This window comes from Gopherus evgoodei, chromosome 7, assembly GCF_007399415.2.
Source record: "Gopherus evgoodei ecotype Sinaloan lineage chromosome 7, rGopEvg1_v1.p, whole genome shotgun sequence".
NCBI lineage: Eukaryota > Metazoa > Chordata > Testudines > Testudinidae > Gopherus > Gopherus evgoodei.
In genome coordinates, this window is record NC_044328.1 from 45,859,679 (window position 1) to 45,877,718 (window position 18,040).

At 38.7% G+C, this 18,040-nt stretch overlaps 1 protein-coding gene across 1 annotated transcript in view; it reads right to left on the reverse strand.

Moving 5' to 3' along the window:
• Positions 1–14,127, reverse strand: part of MYPN (myopalladin) — a 122,389-nt gene extending 108,262 nt beyond the window's left edge. Inside the window, 2 exon segments of the mRNA XM_030570702.1 lie at positions 13,406–13,644; positions 14,037–14,127. Of these exon segments, the coding sequence (XP_030426562.1) occupies positions 13,406–13,410 (5 nt within the window). The 5' untranslated portion in view covers positions 13,411–13,644; positions 14,037–14,127.
• Positions 14,128–18,040: the final 3,913 nt, after the last annotated feature.

Below are 18,040 nucleotides of genomic sequence, written 5' to 3' on the forward strand. Positions count from 1 at the left end.
AGATCCCCATGTTTCTTCAGCAAACTGGGTTTCTTTGAATAATAGAATCTTTGCATGCAATAGTAAATAAAATGCTGTCTGAAATGCTCTCATAAAAACTGGATAAGCTAGATGGCCATGGGATGTGGGTCACAAGAATAAAAGAATTATGAGAAATTACAGCCTATATTACATTAATAGTTGAACTAAATCTAGTTGGGTAAAGATTTAGCAACAGGATAAAGTGATTATAAACAAATAATTGATTTAAAGTTAATAACAGTATGTATAATTAGAACTTACTCTGCTTTACCTTTGTGGTATTCTTTACCTAGCATATCTGCTACCCTCTCATTTACGCCTTACGTAAGAAAGTAACTTGTACTGCCAACAGTTCTACTTAACTGTAATACAAAATAAGTAACTAAATACAGGGACCAAAGTACAGAATAGTGAGAAGCAGACTGGCTGGAAGCCAATGTGACAATAAAGCATAGTGGTTTTATGGACAGAAAGATGCCTATATTTGAGAATTAATTATCATTAATGTGACTGAAGGCCTCAAGTCTCACAGAATTTATTTATAAATTCATCCTAAAGATGCTATATTTGAAAAGGAAGGAGGACGCTGTATGCAAGTAATTACTTTATAGAAAGCATGAAATTTCCACAATGTACACAGGAGACCAAAATGAAAGGGAGAGGTTAGGAAGACTATGCTTTTCTTTATTGCAGTCCATGAACTAGATTAGGGCCCCATTGTGCTAGGCATCATTCTGACATACAGTAAATGATACTCCCTGCTCCCAAGAGGTCACAATCTAAAAAAAACAAAACAAAAGAAAACTATGTTATGTGTTAGACTTCAGTGATAGGGACACAGTTTTGGAGGCAGCTAAAGAAAAGTAGGGAACACCATTTTATAGGGGCTAGAACTTTAACATAGTCAGCTGGCTCTTTACCTTTATTTTCCTCTGAAAATCAACAGATTCTCCACTTTTCTGGTTTCTTGACATCCCCCCGAAGGTGGAATTGAAGTGATTTGAGCCACCAACAAATGGTTGTTGTATATTAGCTTATCCTTCCCTATTACTATTTTTCTGCTCTATCACACATACTAGCTTTTGGAAGTATCTCAGCTTTGTCCAGTAATTTCCAGCCATATCTCAGCCACTTCTTTTCTTTTTCTTTTTTTGTTATCATTTAAGGATTTGGAAACATTATTGATGGTGCAATAAAAGACTGAGCCAGTTATATAGCTGCAATCAGGCTGAGCTCATCATTGGAGCTGGATTCAAGAAGGAGGGAGGGGACTGTTTGAATAATTTGCTCCCTGGAAAAATAAGCATCAGCCTAAGGACTTGGCATTTCTGTTTTACCAGACACAGTTATTTGGCCAAAAATTGTATAATGGCTGAGGTAAGCAAGCCCCAAGATGATTAAACTGGATTCTTTTTTAATCTAGATCAAAACTAAAGCACCTCTCCATTGCATTGCCTTTTTCTTGTTTCTTTCTCATTGCTTGCCAAGCTCCATCTAGTGTTCTCAAATATGTAATACATGTAACCATTCTTCCAATCAGTCTTCTATCAAAGAAAGGTATCCTACTTTTGTTGGGCAATCAGCTCAATTACCAATAGGTCTCATCCATTAACTACTAAGATCCAAAGCTTTTAAAATAACCAACAAGGGGAAAACAGTGTACAGAAGTGACACTAGCAGCTGAGCAAAATTCAGTATGTGGCTATCTTTCTTTATGTTTAGCAACATGTGCCCCCCTTACCAAATCAATGTGTCATTTGAATAAAGCCATAGAAAACACATTGATATTCCATATTTGACCATAGCTGATTATCATAGAATATATTGGAAATGGGTAATTTTTAGAAAATATGGTAAATACACTATGGACCTCAAACAAGGTGTTTTACAAGTTAGTAGTCCTGTTTAAAAGCTCATTTAATAATGAACATCCTTTACCATTTATTTTACTATATACAATTATATATTTAACCAAAAATATCATAATACATTCTTTACTGGTATTACTTCAGTGTAATTGCATATGTGTAACAGAGAGCAGAATTTGGCCTACTATATTTGAGCTGAAAACCTAAGGAATTTAAGTGAGGTCTATCTGCAACAGCTGCCTTTTTGTACTAAAACAGCAAAACAACTGTGGCAACTATTAGTACAAGCATGATGAATGTTTGCGTATGCTGTAATGAAGGAAAGATGCTCAGAGATTGCTGCCTGCTATCTGAGCTGTCTTCACACTGCTGCACTGATTCCTAATGCACAATTTATATAGAATGGAGATAACCTTCAGCATTCGTAAACACTCGTGTATCATTTTCTTATTATGTATGGTGACTTTGAATGTTTTTTTAAGGGTTTGAAGCCCAGTATGAATTTATTTTTAAAGGACCACATAGCTAGTAGGAGTTTGAAGAACTGAAGCCAGAAGCGGAAGCCAACCCATTTTAGAGTCTTAGAGCAACCAAAAATAGAATGAATTGCTAGAACTTTGGAGCATCAGAAACTTGACACCAGCTGCAAACAACAGAACTCTAGAGGAAGATATCCAATAGGACAAGAGATTTAATAACCTAGAAGTGGGAGGTGACAGGCTGCCAAAGAGGAAGATATCCAATAGGACAAGAGATTTAATAACCTAGAAGTGGGAGGTGACAGGCTGCCAAAGGTAGTTACTGGAGGCTAGGGGACCTCAATCTGAATTCCTGTTGTCAGTGTTGCTTTTTTTATACTTTTCTTGCTCTGTTTAGGAAGACACCAAACAGACCCCTGATAAAAGGTATAGAAACTTAACCCGGGTGTGGCTGTTTGTCTATCCCCAGCTGGTGACTAGGCGCACTAACCTACAGTAAAAGTCTCTCCTAACTAGAATGGTTTAACTACCAGGCTTGTTGATAAAAGAGGATGGGGACATTAGTTTTCCAACCTATTTTTACAGCTTCTTACCATCACTTGCCTCCCAATCAGCCTCAACAGTTTATCAGTGATAATTATGGGTTCTAGCTAGATCCTCTCTGGCTTTGTGCTTAACAGATCTCATAAGATAAGCAGGTATGGGACAGAGGTCAGAGAAAAGCAACATAAATGATCAATTAAGCAGCTGGAGAGATTAATTGAAGAGGTAAAAATTAATGTTTATAGCTTGAAGAGATAAGGAAAGTAGCATGATAATTTAAAAATATTTGAAGGCTGTAAACACCAAGGAAAGAGATGATTTATTTAGCATGGTACAATAGGTATAACTGGATGAAATGGGAAATAGGCCTGCTTGAATGTTACAATGGGGCAGATCAGGGAGTAAACATAATTCTCATATTTATATGGAGCAAAAGGTCTCAACGCCCTGGGCAAGTGGTACAAAGGGACTTCAATCATTACACCAGCCGGTAAAGTGAACTAGTGTCTACACGTATGTGTGGCTCTGAGTTGAGGGTGTAGATTTCACCTCTCCAACCCATCTACACTTCTGCTGAGAAAGACTAGTTACTCAGGCTTTACACAGGAGAAGTGACTTTGACTTGAACAAGAAAAATTAGGGTCTTTTAAAAGGACAGACAAAGCTTTTACTTATGTTTAAATAATGAGCATCCATTCGCCAACACAGTGCAGTGCTCTTAAGACTCCTGAATCTGAGATGGATGGCACTGTAAAATGTGCCTGTTCCATTTAACTGTGTCTCATGATCAACCATCATAAAGTAGAACTCACAAGTAGGTGGTAATACTTTCCAGAATCATGATGCCTATATTTGTTGAAAACAGGTTTCACTGTCATCCTCACAACATATCCTAGATGAGGAACTAATGGAGAATACTATTGTCTCTGGAGCATGATCCAAAACCCTCTAAAGTCAACGATGAGACTCCAGTTGACTTTGACTGCCTTTGAATCTGGCCCTTATTGACTAATTATATTGGAGAGTGAAGCGGGGGGTAGAACAGAAGTTTTATGGAATTTAAAATTGGACTTCCTTTACTTTGTAATAGTAGCTACTGGCTTCTACATAGTAGCATAGTACATAGTACCTTCTACATAGTTAACTTTCTGAAATCCTCACCTTTGTTAGGTGACTGGGTTGGGAAATAAATTTTAGGCTTTTACCTGCACTCCTGTGTGCCACATTATTATATCAACTTACTTACTCTGCCCTCCCTGGGATTCTTCACTCTTTCCCTTGTACGGCCTCCTCTGTCTGAAATTCTCTTCTTCCTCCCTCAGGATACTGAGTCATCTCCTTCTTTAAGTCATGTCTTTAAACTTTACTTTTTATTTTAGATTTAACTGACTTTCAGTATAAAGTAATTTGTGATCATCTTGTAAAGTGCTTTTGGATCTACTTATCAAAAAACACCATGTAAGAGATAGGTATTATTATTATATGACAAATGTGGCACAAAAATTGTATGTTAACTAAATACAAACAAATTTCAACCTTCTAACTATTGAAGACTCTTCAAGAAGAAACTGAAAATTTTGTTACGAGACTCTACTTTTTTTTATGATATAGTCAGAATTCACTTTAAAATACTGAGAAAGTACATAAACATTTTGAAAATACCTCAGGCAAACTTTTCAGAGTTACTAGTGTGAAAATGAAACTTCTTTAAATAAAATATCTTTTCAAATTAATTTAGTACTTGTGAAAAATTGTGCAAATTTGTGTAACACTGATGGAATCTGAAGTCCTTTGTTTATCCAAAGAGCAAGCATTGTGTGGGCAGTGCCAATGTAAGTGTACCCACTAACATACCATAACCTTGACCAGAGGGATAACATTTAAGAATAGTAGAAGACAGAACTTTTGCATCAGCCGTTCACTCTATGCTGAGCAGCCCAACAAAGGTGACATATGCGCCAAGTGTGATTTGTGTGTATGTATGTTATTGTTGTGGATATATGTCCTCTATTAGAAAGTGACATGACATCAACAAATTTCAAATAACCCCTTCCAACAATCAGCATATATTAATGACTAGATTTAACACAGTTGCTTTGTATATACAGTTCAGTCTCCTGAGCCATTTAGTCGACAAATATAAGCTACCAACTCACCCAATGCAAAGGGTCAAAAGATATATCATAGAATTTAAAATATAGCCTGATCTGACAAACTATGCAATTTACAAATTAACTTTAGACCAACTAGTTCATCAGTGACATGTACTAAATCCTTGTGCAGTCAGACTAGTTATAAAATTAATTTTCTTATTGCCTGGCATGCCTGTAATGCATTTTTATAATGTCTTCTGTCTGTTTGCTTAGCAGAGGAAGACCATTAGAAGACTCCAGACCCCAAAATATACAAGGAAAAAAACACATCTATTTAGGTAAGTCATTGTGGACATCTAATTAGATTATCAGTGGTGATTTAATGCCACATGTATTTATGAGTTTGAATATGGATTAAAAGAGCTTAGTTTTAGATACCCATTTTTAAAAATCTTGACCATGGTCTTTGTCACACATATATAGGATACATGAAAAATCTTTCCTATGGGTGGAGAGCATTAATTTTGATCTTTCACTGTGCAACTGTCACATTTCAGGGTATAATCCAGAGAAGTGAGGAGTTATGTCACTACCTCCCCTGTAACACTGGGTGCCTCAAGTGTCCTGCTGCTGAGGCTCACCAGCACCCAGTTGACAAACGTGTAGGTCATACTCTGAGCACCTGTGTGCTGTAGATCCCCAGATCAGCCACTCTAACTCCAGCAGCCTGCCTACAGCACAACAGCCCCACCCCGGCTTCCACCAGCTGTGGTTACGATTTTCAGGGTGACCCCAACGCAGTCCCAGTCCCAGATTTTCACAAAACCATCTGCCCAACCCTCTCCTGGAGCCTACAGAGAAATAATGTTTGTTTGCTTCTTTAAAGAGACTAAAGTACATTACAACTTTTTAACTTAACTGAGGTAAATACACCCTTTTCTTCAAACTCAGCACTAAGTTGGTATTACAAAACCAGATAATTAACAATAGGACATAGGTTAAGTCATGCCAAGAAAAATAAATGAAAGCAGAGATGATTACAAGCAGATGTGTGAAAACACATCTATAAGGCTAAAAACTTAATCTAGCAAGGTACACACTGTCTTCAAGATGGTTTCTCTCACCAGTCATGGCTGACATTCCCTCCGGCAGTACCTTCCACAGAAGTACAAGGTGCTGACTTCCTTTGTCTTCCTAGGTGAAAGATCTTTGCCTCAGTATGTTTCTCACCTATATTCTGTTTCCAGATACTTGAACCCCCTCTTAGTTGTAGGACCCATCTTTCTTAGCGTGAATAGCTCTGGCTCTTTGTGTCAGTCTAATGACGGATGCCAAAATAGCTTTGTCTCTGCTTATCTCTCTCAAAGTTCAGTGACCTTTATTCAAGATGCAGGATGGCTTCCTGCTGTTCTTCCCTTTCTGTGATCTTCCGATCCCCCTGCTAATTTGAATGTAAATGTGGCTTCCATTTTTTTTCCTGGTCACAACTTGCTTAATTTTATTGGAGACAGATAAATGTAACATTACCTCCTATCTTGCAGAGATCTGTTTCTCCCTTTGTTCACAGACTGTGAAGCATAATATTAATGAATATCCATAATTCCTTGTGTCATGTTAATACATACAATTCACAGGAATATCAATCATCAGTGTGTCAGAGACTTTCACAAAACACCTCACTGGATACACGTTTATAATATACAATCAGTTGATTCAATTGCTTATTGCTTGAGGTTCAGACCCTCTGTCTTTATATCCCAGATGAAGTTCCTCTAAGCTGTCTTCTCTCACACTTGTTAGGTCAGACCTGTTTACTAACTCCCCCCTGACATGCCTAGCATAAACACACTTTATTTATAATTCAAGCATATATCTATAACTCTTAATACATACTGTAACAAGTCCTCTGCCCGCCCTTCTTCCTGGGGCCCACTGGCTGCCCCAATAAAGCTCAGAGAGGCTTCTAGTTCTGCAGCACCTGCCGCTTTATTTACACATGTTCTCCCGCCACCAGTGATATGCTATATACAGAGCTTGCAGGCCTTACAATCTCCTCTCCTACACTGTGTCTGCCCTCAGCCTGGAGACTGACCTTCCCCCAGCCATCCCCCTTCTTCTGGCTGCCAGCCAGCCTTTATAGCCCTTGAACCCTCAGGTCTGCAGGTGCAGCCAGTTCTAAAGGCCAGGCACCAGACTTCTCCCCAGCTCCAATCTATTTCCCCTGATTGAGGCTGGCTGAGCAGGGGCTAATTAGGTGCCTTTGCACCAGCACCCTGCTACACATAGTGTATACATATATCACACAGCAATATTAATGATCAGTGAGTTGTTAGTTTTCCAATGATATATTACATGACACCTTTTTAGATATAGATTATGATCATAGTGAGTTCGGGTACACTGAATTGGTCAGGTCAGCTGAAACTCATTACGTGATACGAGAGAGCCCCTTGCCCTCTGGGACTGGAATGCTCTTACGGTCATAGTGACATAGTTAGGTTGACTTATCCCCCACACTGTAAATGTAGCTAGGTTGACAGAAGAATTCTTCTGTCAACTTAGCTACCAGCTTTTGGAGAGGTGGATTAACTTCATCAATGGAAAAACCCCTTCTGTCAATGTAAGAAGCATTTACACTATGGTGTTACAGCAGCACAGCTGCAGTAGTGAAGCTGTGCCTCTGTAGTGTAGACATACCCTCAGATTTTCCCCTTTTTATGTTGATTACTGCGCATAAATATTATGGTTGAATCTTCAAAGTTTCTATTGTTTAGTGTGTCTTTCAAACTATAATGCTCCTTTGATGTTTAAGTGAGATATGGCTACACACTTTACAATAACAACACTTTATCTACTAACTTCCTTACATTTCTAATCTTAACCTAAAGAACCTAAACTATGTAGATGTATGTCCTTATTTCTTATAGAAATTTTGAATTCTTTATTTGTCAAGTGATTGATTTTTCTTTTAATTTGTTTTGAGGGGGCTGAGAAGGGGGAGTTTGTTTTGAGGGGGAGTTGGAAGAAATCATCAAAAACTTAATATCATCATTAAAATGTATTTTAGAATAATTGGGTTAAATACGGATGTTCTCAGTCAAAGCACATAGTGAAGTCAATGGAAAGTAAGGACTACATTAGGGAAGACTGCAAGATTTGGTCCATTGTAATTAAAAATTCTAACTAAATCTTAGGCAATATATTTTAAAAAAGTTAATGGTTTTCATAAACTCGATGTGTAAATATGCAGACATTATAACTCTTAAGAACCTTGTATTCAGAGATCATAGTTAATATTAACTCATTAGACATGTTGACAAAGTTTATAATGGTTATAAACAGGCTATTTCTAGGTTCACATCTATTATAAATGCTGTACAGAAGCCAATGGAGGTTATTATAGTTATAAACAGACTATTTCAATGCTCCTGGCTATTATAAACTCATTGGAGAAGCCAATTAGGTTTATAATGGCCATGAACTGACTATTTAAAGGCCCATTTACAAACTCCACCAGGAGGCCAACCGGGTTTATAAAGGTCATAAAATGACTATTTTTCAGAGAGTCTAATTCCTAATATTATTTATTACAATAATATTTATTATTACAAAAAGGGCCAAATAGACCTTGGTTCCAGCCCACATATTTAAAACTCTGGAGTTATACCCTAAATTTGGTTTGTTTACATCTGATAAGCAGTCTTGTCTGACTTTTGAGTTTATCCTGATTTCATCATCATATAGTATTTTCTGTATGGAAATGTTCACATTTATGAAAATTATTGTCAGTTGGGGACACCATTTTTTGCAAGTCTGGGTGACTATCTAAGCATTTTTTGTGGAACATTTTTTGTGGATTATTTAGAATGTTGAGTTTTAAGCTGAAATTGGTTGTACAGTAACTCTGCACTTAACGCTGTAGCTATGTTCCTGAAAAATGCAACTTTAAGTGAAACAATGTTAAACTAATCCAATTTTCCCATAAGATTTAATGTAAATGTGGGGGGTTAGGTTCCAAGGAAATTTTTTTGGGGCAGACAAAAGGCATTATATACTGTACACTACTGTACTGTGCTTGGGAAGTGCCCCGGCTTACTCCACACAGGCACAGCCTGCTGCAGGCAAGGACACAAGGGAAGCACCTTTGCAGTAGCAGCAGCAGCTTCCCCGGAGAAGAACAGGTGTCGGCTTTGCTGGGAATACTCCAGGTCTGCCTTTTCCTGTCCCTGCTCCACTTCAGGCCCACCTCTTCCCACCCCCACTCCACCTCTTCTCCGGAGCATGCCGCATCGCCGCTTGTTCCCCGCCAAAGTCCTAAGCACCGCCAAACAGCTGTTTAGAGGCACTTAGGATTTTCCGGGAGAGAGAGGGAGGAGTGGACATGCAGCACTTCCCCGCTCCTCCCTCTCCCTCCCAGAAAGTCCAAAGCGCCGCCAAACAGGGGAAGCACTGGAAGAGAGGGGGAAGAGGCGGAGAAGAGGAACTTGTACAATGCTTCCTTTTAAAGTCGCTGCTCTTCCACAGACTCTTACAAGCAGTAGACAGAGCAGGCAGCCAAACGACGTTATGAGGGAGCATTGCACAACTTTAAATGAGCATGTTCCCTAATTGAGCAGTGATGTAACTTTGAAACAATGTTAAGTGGGAGGACGTTAAGTGAGGATTTACTGTGTAGTATTTCTTCTGGTATATTGATTGGCTGTGCCTACCACAAGTGTTCAGGAGGGAGAGCAGAAACTATTATGACTCAGTTTCACAGTGGGGAGAGGCTGAATTTTGTGGGTTTCCTCTGAGACTGTCAGAAATAAAGTGTCTCTTGTCTGTCAGACTGTCAGAAATAAAGTATCTCCAGGGTCCTAGGATTTCCCTTAAAAACATGCTTACAACGGCTTGTGTCTCTGCCCTAGGTCCCTGTCACGAAGCAGGTGGCAGCTCTGTGTTGTCTGTTCTGCAAAATGTGTGTGGCAGGGAGAGGGAATTCTGGATTAGGGATCAGTAATCATGCTTGGTAGCTCCTTGGTGGAGATTGGAGTAAGCCACTGATACTTTCTTCCCCATCAAATAAGAAGACACCAAGTACAGATGATGGGGGTTTGCCAAAGTAAGTGCTCTACTGCTGCTGCTTGAAAGTAATATATAGAATTGCTTTGACTTATATTTCTGCAAACGTGAAATTTTGAATTAACGTGGCTTTTTGTATTTTCACATTTTGAAAGAAACACTGTCAAGTTTTTCCAGAAAAATAAAAAATAGGAAGCCACAAATCAGCTGAATGTGATGTGAAAAATCAACAACAAAAATTGTCACCCCTCTTGCATAATTCTTGTTTCAATGAACAGGAGAAAAAAGATCACTAGCTTGCATCCATTCCAATCTCCTAAATTAAACTTGGTGAGTATTTAGATGGGAGACCTCCAGTGACATAAGGAGTCAGTGGAATATCTGTGTACATTTTGTGCTCTAGATAGCAGTTGTGATTCTATCTTCTACAAATTTTTCCCTGTGGTTCTGGTTGGATTTATCGCACAACTTCAAATTTTCCCCCTAAATCAAAGTAAATTATGCAAAAAATATACCAGTACAGTGGTAAGGTTGAGATTTTAACCACAGAAAAAGAAGGAAACTTCAAGTAAAAGTTCAAACAGGCGTCAGGAACTCCCATCTGCTCACATGTAGACTTTGGTACTCCACGTGATCTATAGGCCAAAAATGGTTCTATTCCCCTTTTAATTCCAGGACTCTCATCCAATACGAACACACTGCATTCAGTTCATTTCTGGAGTGGGAAATCTCCTTTGTTTAGACCAGATGCAAACAGCACAGCCATACTACCTCCTTGATAATTCCCTTTCAGTCCATGTTCCACCAATAGGGTCATAGGAACAACAAAATGGAATACAGTGGGGGAATCTGCTCACCATCTTAGATGTCTACATACAAATGCAAGAACTATGGGGAATGAACAGGAAGAACTGGAAGTCTTAGTACATAGCTATATCATGACTTAATTGTATCACCAAGACACAGTAGGATGAATCTTATGACTGCAATATCACTACAGAAGGGTATAGCTTATTCAGGAAGGAGAGGCAGGAAAAAAAGGGCGGAGTGTTGAATTGAACATCAAGAATGTATACGCTTTTTCTAAGGTCCAGAAGGAGGTGAGAGGCAGACCAGTTGAAATTCTCTGGGTGAAGATAAAAGGGAGGGAATAGGGGTAACATCATTGTAGGAGTCTACTATAGACCACTACATCAGGAAAAGGAGGTGGATGAGGCATTTATAGAATAAAACAGAAATATACAAAACACAAGTAGTAGTGGGGGGCTTTAATTACCCAGACACTTGTTAGAAAAGCAATATGTCTAAACCCAAAATATTCAGCACGTTATTGGTATGTATTGGGAACAACTTTTCATTTCAGAAGGTGGAGGAAATAACCAGGGAAGCAGCCATTTTAGATTTGATTCTGACTAATGGGTGACTAGATGTCTCATTTTTATAGGGACAGTCCTGTTTTTTGGGACTTTTTCTTATAGGGGCACCTATGACCCCCAACCCCCATCCCGTTTTTTCACAGTTGCTATCTGGTCACCCTGCTAATAGAGGAATTGGTTGAGAATCTGAAGGTGTAAGGCAATGTGGGTGAAAGTGGTAGTGAAATGACAGATGTCATGATTCTAAGGAAATGAAGGAGTGAGAGCAATAGAATAAGGACATAGGATGTCAAAAAGGAGACAGACTTAGAGAACTGGTAGGTAAGTGCCCATGGGGAGCAAATCCAAGGGAAAAGGAGTTCAGGAAAGTTGCCAGTTTGTCAAGGAGACAGTATTAAAGACACAACAGCAAGCTATTCCAGTGCAAAGGAAAGATAGGAAGAATAGTAAGAGACCAATATGGCTGCATCAGGAGCTCTTTAATTACCTGAAAATCAAAAAGAAATCCTATGAAATATGGACAAATAGCTAAAGATGAGTACAAATGAATAGCACAAATGAGTTCCACCTAGCAAGGGACATAAAAGGGAATTAAAAAGGTTCTATAAGTACATTAGGAGCAAGAGAAAGACAAAGTGAAGGTCCACTACTTAGCAGAGAAAGAGAGCTAATAACGGACAACACCATGAAGGCTGAGGTGTTCAATGCCTATTTTGTTTCAGTCTTCACTAACATGGTTAATTGTGATCAGATGCTTAACGCAATTAATATTAACAATAAGGGGAAAGGAACACAATCCAGAATTAGGAAAAAACAGCTTAAAGAATATTGAGATAAGTTAGATGTATTCATTTTGGCAAGACTTGATGAAATTCACCCTAGGATACTTAAGGAACTAGCTGAAGCAATTCTGGGAAAGATAACTGAGAGTGGACCTGATAACAGTCTTCAACTATATGAAGAGCTGTTATACACAAGGCCGGCTCCAGGATTTTTGCTGCCCAAGCAGTAGGGGGAAAAAAAAAAGCTGTGATCGGCAGCAACTCCACCGCACCGCTTTCTTCTTCAGCGGCAATTCAGCGGCAGGTCCTTCCTTCCAAGAGGGACCAAGGGACCTGGCGCCGAATTGCCGCTGAAGAGCCCGATATGCTGCCCTTCCTCTTGGCCGCCCCAAGCATCTGCTTGCTGGGTTGGTGCCTGGAGCCGGCCCTTTCTATAAAGAAGATGGTAATCAGTTGTTCTCTGTGTTCACGGGAGGTAGGACAAAAAGTAACGGGTGTAATCTATACTAAGGGAGATTTTAGTTACCAAGGGAGATTGTGCAGTCCCGATCACTGGAGGTTTTTAAGAACAGGCTAGACAATCCTGTCAGGGATGGTCTAGGTATATTTGGTCCTGCCTCAGCATAGGGATTGGACTAGATGACATCTCAAGATCCCTTCTGGCAATACATATCTATGATTCTACATTCGAGGAATGCCAGTTGCACCAAAATAGTTCCTAAGTTTGAGTGATGCGTGCAAAGTCAGAGACCTTGTCCTTAATTAAATCATGAAAGGTGGGAAACTTTATTGACCATCAACCCTGCACTAATCAGAATGAACAGAAGACTAGATAGATAGATTCCTTGTTGGCAGACATCCCATCTTTTTGAGAGTTAATTACAGGCAAAACCAATGGGACTGAATTTAAATATTTTGTTCCTCCTACTTACTGGTACATATTTTCTTTCTGCCTTTTCTCTCCTTGCCTACTATTACAGGACTAGAGGAATGAATTAGCATGTCCAATAACCACCTGGGCAGAAGGTCGTCTGAAGCTATTACTGTTACCTAGGGGCAGAGATCCCCAGCTCCTAGGACTATCTTGAACCTTCACACTCTGTGCTTCCTTTTTTTACCATCAACCAGTCCAACACCCATGTCACTCTATGTCTATCCTGCCCTCTTGTAGTCAAATATTACCTCATGGATTTTCTTCCTCACTTGCAGGTCCAGGGCTGCTCCCACTGGTCAGATGCTCCCCAACTCCAAGCCTCTTCCTGGTGCAGTAACCCCACCATCTACTTCAATTCTCTCTCTGCCGCTCTGTGTTGCTGCCCCCTACTCACCAGATACATACTTTCCCACTTTCATAGAGAATCCTCTCTCCCCAACTGAGTACTCCTTGTAGAAATAGACTTTATCTCCTGGAAAATGTTTTGCTGGGTGGGAGAATGTTAGAAAAAAAATCAGCCTGGGGTGTGGGAGACAAGGGGTGTCATCACAATATCTCCAGATTCCACATAAGCATTATTTACTTCCCATCATCTCCAGTCCTGTCTCATCCAGTGCAGCTCTTCAGTCCGTTAACTCTTGCAGTTCAGCCCCACCCCCTGAGAGAAGAAATCCACCTCTTTTGCTTTTCAGTGAGACTCTCCATCTTCCTTGCCCCAATCCCTGGGAGAACAGACTCCTCCCTTCTGAGTTCACATTCAGACCTTTCCTTCTGCTTTCATAATGAGATAACCAGCTCCTCCTTAGAACATTTTGTGATAATTAATTTACACTAAAAGAAACCAGCACAGGAATGTATCAAAAAGCCAACTCTACTCACCATGACGTGATGTGACCTGCCTGTGTGTGAGCGAGCCTCAGTACAGTGAACTTCCCATCCTGTGCCTCTTTGCTTGTCTTAGTGCAGGCTGCTGCCTCTGTGCTTGCTTTTTACGAAGTAGTAAGAAGGCTAATTTTAGGGCGCTTCATCATCCTGCCATGGAAAGACATGGTGTCATGTCAGAATCAGCAGCATGTGGCACTACTTGGAGCTGCTATTTTATAAGCTAAGATCTGTGTTCTCAAATTAGTCTCTGTGGGACAGAAATGACTCAGTTATTGATATAGTATTTCTAGAGCAATGTACTTAAAGCACTAAAGATCAGTATTTCATCCTTAAAGAAGTAATCAAGAGAACATTTTAATTACACTTGGATTGATGTCCTATTATCAATCACTTAAGACATTCTGGATACAAAGACTTGGGTCAAAACCTGTTGTATGGAAATTTTCTGGTGTTTCTTTAGCACTTAGCCTATTGCCCCATTAATATAATTGAAACATTCATACAGTAGAGCAGTGGCCACCAACCAGTAGATTGAGGACCAGTTGATCACAATAGGGTTTCCCACTGTTCTGCAACCAAATCCATATTTAAGTACCAAAATAATTTGCCTGCTGTTCAGAGGTGCTGATCACCTGCAGTTCCCATTGACTTTAATGGGAACTCCTGGTGCTGTGCAAATAACTCATTTTTCAGTTTGCTGGCAATTCTAAAATAATATATAATAACATAAACATATAAAAAGATCATTTTGGGTTGACCCAAAATAACATTGTAAAATTTTTCAATGAATTGAAAAAATCCAAAACATTTTGTTTCAGGTTAAACAAAACATTTTGTTTCAATTTCAAAAGTTGTTTTGAATAAAGAAATCAAAATGTTTTGTTTTGAAAATGTCAAAATAGAATATTTTCCCTTTTTGGATATTTTTATATGAAAAACTCTGTGAAACTGACACAAAGATGCGAAACATTTTGATATTGCTGAATCTCCATTTTTCACTGAAAAAAAGTTTCATCCTCAAAAATTTCACCCAGCTGTATTTTCAGGTTCTCTTGCCACGGTTTTCCAAAACATTTTTCTTTTGCAAGAACTAAAATAAGTGAACATAAGTGGTGGCTTTTAATCTCCTCTGCTTGCAAAAGTGAAATTTGAGACATTTGAAAGGCATTTGAATCCAACTGCTTACTACTCAGGCAAAATTGCCATTGAGCAAGACGTGTTGAACTATAAGGCCCAAGAAAGGAAAATCTCTCAAGATAACCAGTGAAACAAATTCAAAATATTGCTTTGATATTGATTTTGTTTAAATCTACACCCAAATCATTACTTACTCATATTTCCTGGTGGCACATTACATGGAAATTGTGAGATATCCCAGCATTAAATTATAATTTCTGTTTAATGAACAACTACATGTATTGTAAAAGAGATGTGACATTTTTGGGATAAATTAATGTATTTTCATACCCAACTCCTCCTTCCGCAGCACATTTAAGCAAATTATAGGGAAATATTTTTCCTTGAAGGAATTGTACCAACTGTAATAATATGATCCTTTATTTTCAAATACACGTATACATCTCCACACACTGGTCGGAGGACATATTACATGTGAGTGTTAATATTTAAAATCTACTTCACATTGTGATTCTTTACAGTTAATATCCTGGTGCTCTCATGCTGAAGCAAAAGAAACATGACTAAAACCAGCAATACAGAGAATGAAAACATGATGACTAGACAAAATATATATATTTTATCTAGATAAACACTACTAGTTTTAGGATAATGAGAATGGTAAATGTGAATCAGTCACACTTTCTTTAAAATGAGATACCTATATCATTGTTATCCTGAAAGTGCTAAATCATTTTGGCTTTAATCAAATTTGTAAATATATAATGTTCTTTATAAATGAACTGCATCTTTTTAGTTTTAACCCTCAATACTAAAACCAGAGGAACCCTCACTGCTAGAGAAATCCTGCTGAGTCTCTGCCTGGCTGGATGCATGAGAGAGATTTTAGTTTAGGCTAGAACAAGAATGGTGAAGAGAAATGACCATACACCAATTTATATTTTCTGTTTTCTTATTTTTTTAGACTTTACATAGAAAAGCAAAACAAAAGTGTCAAATTCCACCAGTAGAGTCTTCCCCAATAGTTTGAGAAAGGCTGCTGTAAAGAGTACCTATATACTGGCCTTACTCACAGAACCCTGAAACATAGACCTGCTGAGGAGAGATTTTTCTGACTTCTAGGAAAGAAAATTTGCGTTGCAGACACTGTTCCCCCATTTTATGCCCCTAATCTCAGTTGCAGTGGGTTTTGCTTCCATCAGCCCACACAAGGGGAAGAGACCATCAGTTCCATGTAATTTACCAAGCAAATCCTACAAAAACAGGGAGTATTTATACTCAGTAACAATATACCACCTGAACATTTTGTTGCTCCCACTGAAAATGCAGTTGATATATATGTTTAGTATAACAGATGATTGTTTTTAGAACTCTCAAATTAAGATTGCAAGCTCAAAACTATATGATTAACTGGAGGCCAAATTGTCCCTTAAATGTGAGAAAAAACAATTTAGGTATAAAACATCTCTGTCCATTTCCACTTGCAGAATTTTCTGTAAGTAGTCCCATTAACAGGGTATAATTCTGCCCTTATGCAACTGACTGTGGACTGAGCCTCCTAAATCTATGGCTGTCTCCAGAAGCTCTAGAAGCCCAGAGCTTACATGCTACCTCCTGCTATTTTTACCTTCTACTTCCATTTCTGCATTCTTGGCCTGAACTTCTCCCTGCCGTTATAGCTCTGTGGAGAGGCTTCTGTAGGTCACGAGAAAGGAGAAAATGAATAAAGCTGAGTCTCTTCCCACTTCTGCACCTGAGGGCAGATGCATTAGAGCTGAGTCCCCTCTACCTGTGGAAACAGAGAGTGTGATCCAGTCCTTGAGAATTTATTTTTATTAGGATTAATTTATGATTGCTGATTTGGAAAGATGACTACATAATAACATACAATTATAGTAGCAGCATTTGTATTCATGGTAGGTTTTTATATCTCTTTGCAGTTAATTGGCTCAAAGACAGAATATAGAATATTTCCATGGAATGCATTTTGTGAGTTGGTTAATTGCATTGTGACTGGCTAACATAGCACATTTGCCAAATCCAGACAATTTTTGAGCATTTATTCCTCATCTTCCCTACCATGGATGCATCCTACAAGTACTGGGTGGGTTCATAACAAGTATTGTCTGATAGGTTTTCCTGAATAACTATGATTCCATCAACACACACTTCTGTTATCTCATAATGACAAAATGTGTCGCCTGGATCCCTCCTGCACTTTTTTGATTGTGTGTCGCTACGGTGGTCAAATTAGACTATATGCCCTACTTTATAGTTTGAATTACAAGTAATATATTCACTAGGTAAGATATAACATAAAATAGATTTATGTAAATTGGTATTTACAAAGGAACAAAAACAATACACACAAAAACATGGATAATTCCAAAAGGGTCAACAAGTTAAACTTTCTTCTCATTTATATCAGGGCAAATGTGTTGAAGTCAAGAGGGTTGTAATAATATAAGTAAGAGGTGAACTTGGTTCGGTATGATGCTATTTAGAGTTAGAAGAGATAAACTCTCTTCATTTCCTCAGTGCTTACAGATAGATACATGTGCTTTCAGTACCACAGACCTTCTACCAATTAGTCAGACAGCAGATATATAAATCAGTTCTTGTCTGTTGGGGAAATTTCACAGAATCAAAGGTCAGAGTATCAGAGGGGTAGCCTTGTTAGTCTGGATCTGTAAAAGCAGCAAAGAATCCTGTGGCACCTTATAGACTAACAGACGTTTTGGAGCATGAGCTTTCGTGGGTTAATACCCACTTCATCGGATGCATGTAGTGGAAATTTCCAGGGGCAGGTATATATATGCAAGCAAGAGGCAAGCAAGAGATAACGAGGTTAGTTCAATGAG